The 12,184-nt window shown below is 37.6% G+C and overlaps 1 protein-coding gene across 10 annotated transcripts in view; it reads right to left on the minus strand.

The window, feature by feature from the left end:
- Positions 1-12,184, minus strand: part of NAV3 (neuron navigator 3) — an 867,875-nt gene that overhangs the window by 166,057 nt on the left and 689,634 nt on the right. For all 10 annotated transcript variants that reach the window (XM_082418853.1, XM_082418852.1, XM_082418855.1 and 7 more), the window contains one exon: positions 2,716-2,831. In XM_082418853.1, coding sequence (XP_082274979.1) covers positions 2,716-2,831 — 116 coding nt within the window. The remainder of the gene's footprint in view (positions 1-2,715; positions 2,832-12,184) is intronic.

The raw sequence follows: 12,184 nt of genomic DNA on the forward strand, positions 1-12,184 counted from the left end.
GGGAGAAGTGGCACTGTAGCTTTGAAAAGAAGAGATAAGGTATAAAATTGTCATCTAAGAACAATCTCAAGTTCTTAGATGACAAAAAAAGAGTAAATGCACCAGAGAAATACAGAATGATTGCCGGGCAGCATTAACTACTCACTTGAAGTTGGTGGTCATGAATGTAAAGCGAATCACATCAACACGTGATGTGTTTTTCGCCAGGTTCATTCATTGCTGGTATGGACTAGGTGGAGACCTGAATGTTACCAGGTCTGTGGTTTCACCCAATGAGAACAATGAAGTGAAAGAGGTGTAAGGGAGTAAAGGGTATATGTAAAAGTAAAATCACATTCAGTCACTACAGGAATTCATCTGATTAAGGAAGGAAGAAAGGATATGTAGAGTTTGGTGAGGGTAAGTAAATGGTGGTGGGATCAATAAATTGGAAACCTTAATAGAACCAGTGTCAGAGTCAGAGAATGAAAGGAAGGGCATTGAAAGGATAGGAGGATGTCATCAGCAAGAGTGGGGTGCATGGAAGCGAGATTATAGAGAAGCTGCAGATTCCGACGGTGCCCAGATGTAGGGTACGAACAGGAGAATAAGTAGCTCAAGGAGGGATTAGAAGGCAAGATCATTAGAAGAAAGGCCAGCATATGCCAGCTCTGCTCTTGTCACTGGCCTACTTCCCTATGACTGTCATCCTCTCATCACTGGTCTACCAGTATACTCTCATCTACATTTCTCCAATTATGGTAATCAATTTATAGCTTTCTAATCATAAATATCTTTCTTTCATGAAATCTCAAGTTTGCATTGAGAGAAATTTTCAGTACTCCACTATAGACTCATTTTAAACAAATGATCGTAGGAATGACATAATCAGATAAGCCTCATTTCAGCACTTATGTGTTGTTTTCTTTCTTTTATTCCTATCTAAATCATAGATTCAAATCTATGATTCTATATCAATACTTATTGACATAAATTAATATTACACCTTCTAATAAATCCATCAGACTATTATATTATGTTAAAGCCTAGTTTATTTTTCACTTTCAAATATTCTATTAAAAATCAGAACATTAAATGGAAATTAAAAATGTTTTTTTCCAGTTTTATTGAGATATAATTGGCATGTAGCAGTGTATTAGTTTAAGGTGTATAACATAATGATGTGACTTACATAAATGGAAATATTAACTGGGAGTATAAAAAATGATTAAATGGTCAAAAGAATAAGAAACTGGAGGAAAAAAGATCAAACATGGGTTACTGATTCAATCAGAGATACTAAGCGATATACTAATTTCAGAAAAACAAGGTTTCTTTGTGAAAATCACATAAAAATTAGAATTCAAAGTGTACTTAAACGCATTTTCTCCTACAGATTTGAGCTCTAGTATTTTGTAGGCATATTGATACTAATTGAAGACATGCACGAGTAAAGAAATGTGTGAAACGTTCCACACTATGTTTAAATAATATCTAGTCACAATACAAATACATATCATCATTCACCAAGGGGCTATCTGGAGCTATGGAAAACCAACACCTTCTCCAAGTGCTTGAAAGATCTACAAGTATCCATATAGCTATGCCCTGGCATTACCATTTCTGCCCTTACCCTGAACTGGCCCACTGTAATCTCCACATGAAAACTCTGAAGCCTATGATACCACTGATGTTAATTCCAAAAGGAACCCTTGGGATGTTGTGCTGTCATTGTTGTCAATATCCATTGATGGATACTGCAGTGACTGCTAATGCTCGCCAAAGTGTTTCAAGTCTGCTGAAGTAAGAAAGTTTCTTAACCTCCAAATTTGTGATATGGCTACGTGCATGAGCTTCAGAGCAATACTTTGAGTTCTAGGAGTACTACAGTAATTTTTAAAATTGAAATAGTCCTTTTAGTTTTTTCCTTAGGAATATACAAGGGCTGAGCCAGAGATTTATTGGACCAAAAGACATACCTCTACTGCCATGCATTCTTATACTTGGAAACACATAAAATGTTCTTAAACTGTCTTTCCCCTTAGAAGCAGTATATCATGTTAAGAGCCTACTTAGTTCCTATATTATATATTATATAGGTCCATATGGACCTATATATAATAAAATTATACCAAAGGCCTTCCATATGTGCCTAGGCTTATCCAGATCCTAGGCAAAATAGTGGACTAAAGCTGAGAATCTGACAAATTGGGTCTGGAGCATGTATATGTCATTTTTCTTACATTATTATATATATAATGAAATATTTCCATAACTACATTTTTCCCAGAACACACATTTGGAGCCACTGTGTAGAAATGTTCAAAATAACACAGAATTGTAGACAGAGCAGGGTTGGAGGCCTTGGAAATTTTACATTGCCATCTGATCATTAATATTTTTTTAAATCTCTAGATATATTCAAGAACTGCCTTATTAACAATAGAAGATTCTCCAGGTCTTCTCTGATAGTATTCAACTAGACTGAGGGCAACCATGACTTAAAATCTCAGCCTCCGAGAGCACTACCATTCTTTACAGAATTCATTACAGAGCAACAAAGAGACCATTCTAAGCAGAATAGTCAAATACCTAAGCATCTCTGAAGCATGAAATATACACAGTCCATTTATGCCTAAGGGAAAACAGTATAGCATAAATATGATTTAATAAAAAGACTTATGGAGAGATTATAAAAATTCTGAGTTTGACCTACCCACCAATCAGGTCACTTACCGGATATCTCCTCTAGGCACTGCTTAGCTGTCTTACTGTATGATAAATCCATCTTAGTAGGACTGGTACAGGAATCGGCAGATGGTAAAGAGGTACCTTCATTTTCTGAATGTGCTCTGAAATTAACCAAGAAGACAGAAATACCAATTGCTGTCACCAGCGACTCATCAAAGTTCTCTAGTACAAGAAGAAATCAATGTATTAAAAGTTTTCTATGAAGATAAGTGAGCATTTCTTTATGTCTGGGACATTCCAAAGCTGTCTATCTACAGGAGAATTTCCTTACTTTTCATATACAACCCAAGTTGTAGTGAGGTATTAAATCAGATTTCTTAGACTTTTCTAAGTTTGAAAGCTTGTAATTACCAATAATTGACTGCACTTTTTTGGGCAAAAGACTTGAAAAGATTCTTTTTTTTTGCTGTCTTAGAGGAAGTCTGGCTAAACTGTGTTCTTCTGAGAATAATAAAAGCACTGAAAACACCCCTAAAATTATTTTTTCCATGCATAGTCTATAAAATATATCCTAAAACACAAAGTATAAGTAAAATAAATATTGACTTTGCTATGGGCAATAAATGTCACTATGATGTCTTGATTTCAGAAAAATTAAAGTCAATCAAAAACAAATTCTCATTCTGACAACCCCCTTTTATAATATGTTTTATAGTTGTGTATATATGTTCATGGGTATGTATTTGTGTGTGTGATTAACATGTAAAGAGTAGGTCTAATCAAATAAAAAGCACTCCACAGAGGGACTGCATACGTTTTGATATTCCACTCTTCATGCATTGCTTCTTCCTGTTATGCACAGGCAAACGTTTTAAGAGGCACTATCTTTCCTTATGCAGCTTCAAAATCTACATATATTTGATCAAAAACACCACATCTTTAGAAAGTCCACAGCGTGAACGACAAGAGAAAGAAGGAGACAAGACAATACAGCATTGTACACTGGACTTTGTTCTTTATAGTTATCTCATTTGCTTGGAGTCCCATTCCTAGTACTGAGTTTGGACCATGGCAAGCGATCACTAAACATTTCTTACTTTAAAAAAATCTAAAGAGAATATTTATACGTGAAAGAAAAATTCAGTATATCTTTAAATCAATTTTCGCTTAATATGTTACTTTTATTCTAAATCCTGGTTTTGTTTGAGAGAAAATAAAGTGCAATCATTGATGCCAGAAATATTTTCTATTTATCTGATGGGTCTAAAAACTCTGAAATGCTCATTAGGATTTTAATAAATCATGGAAAACTATATGCTGTATGTATGTATGTATATAGGAATTGACATATTAAAAGAAAGATAGAGCCATGCAAGAATTCATACAAAGCTGTGCCTTGACCTCCAGTGATTTCCGGCAGACATTCCTAGCTTATTGTAACTTAAAACTAAATATAAGGAGCACAGCAAAATTCAGAAGAGGACATGCTGTTCAAATGACAGGATATACCATTAAGGCCAGTAAAAATTTCAATGTTGTGAAAATCAACAGACATTTTTAGTCTTCACCTTCCTTGATATCTTGGTAGCATTTAGAATAGCAGACCATTCCTCCCTTCATGAAACTCTCCTTCCTTGGCTTCTATAATAAAAAATTTCCAGTTTGTTCCCCATTCTCTCTGGATGCTACTTTTTTTCTCTTTGTTCTCTTTTACCCAATCATTAAATGTCATGGTTGTCGGTAGTAAAAAAGAAGGGCAAAAGTTGGGGGTTCCTCAAAGCAATATCCTAAGCTTCTTCCAGTTTGCATTGTACAGTCTCTCCAGACGATCTCAAACATACCCATTGTATTAGTGATTCCCTATCCACACATGAAGTCCAAATTCAAACTCTAACCCAGAACTTTTCTCTGAATTCCAGATGTGAATCATAACTGTCTAATTGACATTACCTCTTGATTATCACAGAGATAACTCAAACCCATCTTGTACAGAACTGAACTTGTGATATTTTCTCAACAAACCTGGTCCTTGTTCATAGCGCCCCTGGGTGAAACCTTTAGGGAGCCTGAGAGGCTTTGCATGGTCTGATCTCTGTCTGCCTCTCCAGTATCATCTTGCACTGGACTCCCCTTATCTCTCTCCCCTGTGGTCACAAGAATCTTCTACCCACATCCTATAGCTCCTGGCCTCAACAGGTCCTTTCTACTTGAATATTTTCCTTCCCATGACATCCAATTAAATTTCTCCCTTCAAGTCTCAGCTCAAGTGACTCTTTCTTAAAGAACCATCCCAAATTTTCAGGTGAAGTCCCAAGTTACAAATACTTATTTTTCCCTGTACCTATCTTGAGCACTTCATACTCTCGTAACATGACATTTGTGTAATTATTTGATAAATGTCATCTTCCAAACTAGAGTCCATTCTCCGTGTTTAAGCTCATCATTGCACCCCAATGCCTAGCCACATGTCTAGCAGATATGCTGCACTCTGCAAATATTTGATAACTGAATGAATAAATCTTATCAGTAGTGATCATAAAATAGTGTCATTGGTGGGTAAAGCATATAGAAGGAAGCATGGTATAATGGTGCATGCTTTGCATTTAGTTGTAAAACAGCTCTCTCACTAAACAGTTATTAACTCACGTGACCTTGCTAAGTGACTTAGCCTCTCTGAACCTCAATTTGCTTATGTAAAAGGCAAAGAAAAATATGTTCCTCGCAAAATAATTGTGAGCTCAAGTGTTATTATTACTAAAGGCCTGGAAAGGCATTCTCCTGAGGCATGTGGGATTCCGGTCAACGTTAAAATGTGGGGAATATATCCGGTTCTCTGGGCTATTTCTTTTCTTCTCTGGTCCCCAGGGTCTCCAATGTCCCCTGTCTATTGCCCCTCCCCACTCACTTCTAAAGTTCATTATCATCTATTCTTCCACTTGGGCTCTTTCCTTGTGAGCCACTGTACCACCCTGGCTTATTCCTTAGCCTAATGTCCATGAACGAGGGGAAAGAATTCCTCTGAAGTTTTCTAAGGATTGTTATTACTTGCTGAAGCCGTTTAAATGGAGAGTATGTAGTGAGATAGGACACCCCAGGGAAAGCTTACTGGCTGCTTGTCAAGAAGCCTCAGAGACGCATGGTGCCTGGGTGACCTGGCTGGGAGCCAGGGTTGGCCTACAGTCATACAGGCTCAATTCACAGACCGGTTTCTCAGATGCTGAGTCACATAAAGTAGTTCACTGGGAGAGCTGTCTAAAGCCCAATGCCAACTGATTTTTACTAGAACAAGACCAGAGCAATTACAGGAACCAGAATACTTGTAGCCATGTTAGTTATAAAGATGCAGAGCATCTCCCTCTAGGAAAATCTCTATGGAGCAAAAGAATATTCAGAATGTGTTTTGGGAGTAGAGTTTTTTCTTTGCTGCAAATATACAGATCTTAAAAAATATTTCTCAGTGTATGGCTATCTTTCTCAATGTATGAAACCTAGTACTCAATTCCATTGGCTAAGTCCCCACCCTCTGATAAAAAAGTATTCAAACTTTGGTCTTAGAAACCTTTGTTTTACTTTATTTTTTAATGTGGCAGTGAACGTTTCTGGCTGATTTATTCTTTAATTTTTTTTTTTTTTTTTAGTTTAGGTCACAAGAGAAAATCTTATTTATACCATATTTTCAAGTTCTTTGGTGTATGTTTCACAGTGTTCCCTACCTGAGTTACCTACATTAGAAATGATAGGGCAACAGATTGATCAAGGGAAGGAACATGGTGAAGTTAAACTTCAAATAATTATAAAAAGATCTCAGAAATTATCTTTGATTTGTACTCACATGTAAATGAGTCCAGATCCCCTGCTCTATATATGTTACAAGACATTGATTTCTCCAGGATTTCTACCTCATTATTTGTTAAAGTGGAATCAGAGTTTAACTCCAGTCTCTAGAGGGACAATCAAAGGTAACTGGTAAAGATTTAACTTTTATACAAATGATCAAAGAAGTTCAGTTTAATCTCTGAAGGCTCTAAGCATGTCCTCTATTTTTGTGCATGCTTCATTCCAGTAAAATAACAGGTTTTGGGGTTGATTCATAAAACAATTTACGAAGACTTCAGAATCAACAGTGTTCTCTAACCAAAAGGTAGATATTGCAGTGGCATCATTCACTGTTCCCATGTAAACCGATATTGCATTCCTCTCATATTGACTGGGAAAAGGAAAAAATGATTCAAAATATTTAGAAGACATCATCCTGTGCAGACTATCTTACTGTGCATTTACAACATGGTCAACATGTTATAAGCACTTACTGAAACTGTAAGATAGGGCATTGCAAAAACACCACTTAATTTATTTAGAGTTCTAATAAGCTAGTGCTAGTGTCTGTTACTAAAAGTCCTAGTAGCTAAAGGTCTAGGTTTCACCAATAATTAACATAAAAGCTAGTTCCTGTTTATGTGCACTTAACTATATGCCAAGTACTATGCCTAGTGTTTTATCTAGGGCATATCACTCAAACTTCACAACAATTGTGTTGCTATGGACTGAATATCTGTTTCCTCCCAAAATTCATGTGTTGAAACCTAACCCCCACTGTGATGATACTAGGAGGTGGAGCCTTTGGGAGGTGATTAGGTCATGAGGATAGAGCCCTCATGCATGGGATTAGTGCCATTACAAAACAGACCTTGGAGAGTTCCCTTGCCCCTTCTGCCACGTGAGGACAGAGTGAAAAGATGGTCATCTGTGAACCGGGAAGCAGGAGCTCACCAGATACCAAATCTACTGGCACTTCGATCTTGGACTTCCCAGCCTCCAGCACTATGAGAAATAAATGTTTGTTGCTTCAGCCACCTAGTCTATGGTGTTCCTGTTAGAGCAGCTGGAACAGACTAAGACACCTGTAATTTAGGTGCTGTGGATAAATTGAGGCTTCTAGAGGTGTAATAATTTGCCCTGTGTAACAAGCTGGGAGATACTTAACCTGTACTTAAACCTGGAAGCTTCTAAATATTGTTTTATTAACCACTACCCTACAATTTAATTCCATCCAAATGTCTCTGGACACTGAGCATGTTAATGTATGTGATGCCTCCTTAGCTGACAGATAGCTTAGTCACTAAGTTATTAACAGACAGTATTTGAATGTGACAATACCCAATGGCCTAACCTTAATTTTACTCTTTACTACCTTAAATTTTTCCTCCTAAGAAAAGGAAGCTATTATACATGCCATTTAAAGGAATTCAGCAATACATCTAGATACTATCAATCTTCAGATTTCCAATTTCATAAATAGGGGTGTTGCATATTGGTTTATATTAAAAATACACCCATATGAATTCATCTTGATATGGATATACTAGTCACAAATGTGGACACAGACAAAGCTGGTTTGAGTCAGCAACATTAACTAATGGTCTTATAGTTCCTGCTTTATAAACCCAACCTAAAAGAAAGAAAAACAAATGTCTTTCCCAAACCAGCTCTCTCTTTCTTGGTGGGAAGGCAGACAGGTGACAGACAGGGCCAAGGCCAGGAATCTGTCAGAGTAGCCCAGTGTGGATGGGAGATTTGTTAGATTTGTATGCTGGGGGTTGGGGGCTGAGCAAATAAGAAAACATATTGAGTATAATGGGAACCAGGTTTCTCAGCTGACAAAGGAAGGTGCAAGTATGGAAAGGAGGAAGCAAGCATAAACTCTGTGTGTTGATTTGGAATTAGAGGCGCTGTGAATTTATGGTTATATACCCATCTCTCTCTCTCTCTAATAGATAGCTCATTGATATTGAGATAAATACGTGTGTAGGGACTTCTCTGGTGGCACAGTGGTTAAGAATCCGCCTGCCAATGCAGGGGACACGGGTTCGAGCCCTGGTCCGGGAAGATCCCACATGCCGCGGAGTAACTAAGCCCGTGTGCCACAGCTACTGAGCCTGCGCTCTAGAGTCCGCGAGCCACAACTACTGAGCCCGCGTGTTGCAACTACTGAAGCCCACGCGCCTAGAGCCCATGCTCCGCAACAAGAGAAGCCACCGCAATGAGAAGCCCGCGCACAGCAATGAAGAGTAGCCCCCGCTCGCAGCAACTAGAGAAAGCCCACAGGCAGCAACGAAGACCCAACGCAGCTGAAAATAAATAAATTAATTTTAAAAAAAGGAAATAGGTTTAAAAAAATGTGTGTGTCTGTATGAGTGTGTGTGTACCTACATATATTTTACTATTTAGGAAAGCTAGGAGCAGTGAGATCTGGTTCCTAAATATTACTCTTCACAAAAGAAATCAGGGCACCTTAGATAAAAGCTAAAGCCAAGGCAGTGAGAGAACAAGATGAGCCTAGATTACCTTAAGCCAAAAAGAAACAAAGTTCTCAAAGAATAATGGGGCAGAAGCCAGCTTGAAGGGGATCCCAGTAGCCAAAACTGGGAAATTCTAAACATCAAAATAAATAGCCATATTGATGGATTATAAGCCACTGAAGACAATAGGAATCCATTAGTCCACAAAATTCAAAGAGAGGGAGAGGGAAAGAGTACAGGAGAAGGAAAAGGAGGAGGGGGGAGGGGGGAAGGAGAGGGAGGAAGAGGGGGAGGAGGAGAAAAATAAGAAAGGGACATCATTTTCTTAAAGTTGAATGGCAAGGCATAAATACAGAAGGAATAATGGAATTAGAAATCACATGACATCCATTGGAGTAAACTATTAATTTAGGCAAGAAACCTCAATGGATGCTAAAACCTATGGGTGAAAGCAGATCAACTGTGGCAAACATCATCCCAATCAAGCAATCAAATTCAACACCACCAAAACGGGGAATATCAATAATGTTGATACCTGATAGGAAGGCAATGGAAAAAACACAGTATCATTTCTGTGATATTATATATATCTAAATCTATATACATTTATATATATTTATATATATATATATATCTGCAATCACGAGAAAATATCAGACAAACCCACATTAAGAAACATTCTATAAAATGCTTGCCTTCAACATATCAATGTCACGGAAGTCAAGGAAAGATTAAAGCACTGTTCCAGATCGAGGGATGTTAGGAAGACTTGACGACTGGGTACAACGTTCATCCTGAATCGCTAAAAGTGCTATCTCTGGCACAATTTGTGAAACTTGAAGAAAAAGGTCTCTGGGTGCTCTGAGTTAAATGTATATGGGAGTTCTTTGTACGATTCTTGCAAATTTTCTGTAACGTTAACAGCTTTTCCAAGAGAAGATAAAATACAGAAAAAAGAAACAGTTGTGGTTTGGTTGGGCAATCTGGCGCTGAACCTCGTAAGCTAAATACAGAAAGGGCAGTTTATCAAGCTTCTCTGCGGGGAGAATGCCAGCTCATAGCAGTCTTCTACACAACAGACCCTCTTCCAGCATTGGCTCTGCATTCCAGCTTAAAAATACTGCTGTGTGAGGGAGGTTAAACTGCTACCCAATGCACAGATATATATCAAACCCAGCCAAAGACAAGTTTGCAAGACAAGCATTCAGTAAGCTTTAGTTTGTGCTGATAACCAAGTATGCCCAGTTCACGTAAAACCACAATTGCAGTATAATCTGTAATAATAGCTGCAGGGCTTACAAAAGCTTTATCTGCAAGACGGTTACATGCTCCAGGTTTCAAACTTCATAGACTCGCAGCTCCTCCTACTCAATCTACTGGCTCAACAAATAAGCCAAACTTAAAGCCATGTGAGTAAGCGTTTTCAAAACTAATGTTTTGTATTCTTTGCCTTTCGGAATGTAATATATTCAAGGGCCAATTTTCCATGTCACTTTCTAGGTAAATCTGAAATCTCACAAAGACTGTTACAACAAAAATCTTTCCTGAGAACCCTCGATGCCGTTATGTAAGACAAATCATGTTATACCAATCATATATATACACATACATATACATATGAGTAACAAAAGGAAACCTCTAAATTCAGACTTTCTTGACCTAATTTTACAAATCAAGTGTGTACAGAGGGTTTCCGCTTATGTTTAATTTATGGGTTTAAGAAGCACAATGATCTTCTTCTCTGTTTAACAATGTTTTGCCTTATCTAAACGTTGGGCTCCTTTTTCTTTTTTGTGAACTGTCCTCACCCTGATTCTCTCCCTTTGCCTTTAGATGTTTGCGTTACGTCCAATGCACTGATTTCTTGACATTTACTACATACAAATGGTCAGAAAATAACAAAGAGCACGTAGACCTCAAACTAGCAAGTTATGAATCTGGTTAATAGCTATTTTGAAATTTATTGGGGGCTGTTAAAAATACTGAGGTTTAGAGAAAATGTGCACGTCTTTCTTTCCTCCTTGACTAAGGAATCACTTCACAACTTCACTTCACATATCTCTGCAAGCACAAGAAATATAGCTGTGAAGTAATGAAAGTAAAAACAATGGAAGAAAAAAAATGGCACATCAAAAGAGGGGAGGCAATCTTGAAGGTCCAGAGGAGCTGAGGTAACAATTTTTGAGCTCCAGGCAAGGAAAGCAAGTTTGAAGAATACAGCATAAAGGGCAGACACCAAGAAAGAAGAGGAACAAGGAAAAGTAGGTTTTTTTCTTCTTAACTATGCTCTTCCTCTCCTTGCTATAATTGGTACCTCTAATTCAAGTCTTAACAAATCTAACTCTGAAAGTCTGTAAATTTCTCCTTCATCCAGCCATTGAACCCGGTGTATCCTACCCTGACCTCTCCCACTAACAATTCATTTACACAATAAAGACACAGTAATTTTCCAGATTGTGTGCTGCACACACACACAAAGTCCAAGTTCTTGACATTCAAGAATTTCTACTAACACACCACTGTAAAGCAATTATACTCCAATAAAGATGTTTAAAAAAAAAAAAAGAATTTCTACTACAATCAGGCTCCAATCAATCTTCATTTTCCAGGAAAGCTGATCTCCTTGCCAACCACCTTATACATCTTGTGTTTACCCTATTTATTTGGTTCCTTTAGTCTTACATTTCCTTTCCTGTCCCCCCTCATCTCCGAATGCCCAAATCCCACTTCTCTTTCAGAATTCAGCTTAAGTGCCACTTTCTCTGATTCCAACAACTAGTGGTAATTTTCCATTTTTTGAAGTCTCGGTGTACCAAATCTGGTTCACTGCTGGGGGCGGTTTACATTTCCTGCTTCATTCTGTACTTATGTTTCAGTCAGTCTCTTGCCTACTACATTGTGGACCATGGAAGGGAAATAACATATGGGATGTGTGATGTTTCACTCTAACCGTGATACCTGACACAGTAAATGTATTTAGTAGGTAGTCGAAAGAGGAAATGAATAAGTGAATGAAGGTCCTGAAGAGAAGACATGGTTTCATTCTATAAACATTTTAAAGCTGTTTATATTTCAACTAAACCCTACCATTTATAGGAATAAAAGACTTCTGAATTTTTCTTATTCCACTGTACATTTTTGGTAGTGTTTCTATTCTTCTATAGCAGATGAGTCTAACCCATGATGATGGTGTTTCATTCAACAATTTTTATTTG

Source organism: Balaenoptera physalus (assembly GCF_965194825.1).
Source record: "Balaenoptera physalus genome assembly, chromosome: 13".
In the NCBI taxonomy this organism is placed as follows: domain Eukaryota; kingdom Metazoa; phylum Chordata; class Mammalia; order Artiodactyla; family Balaenopteridae; genus Balaenoptera; species Balaenoptera physalus.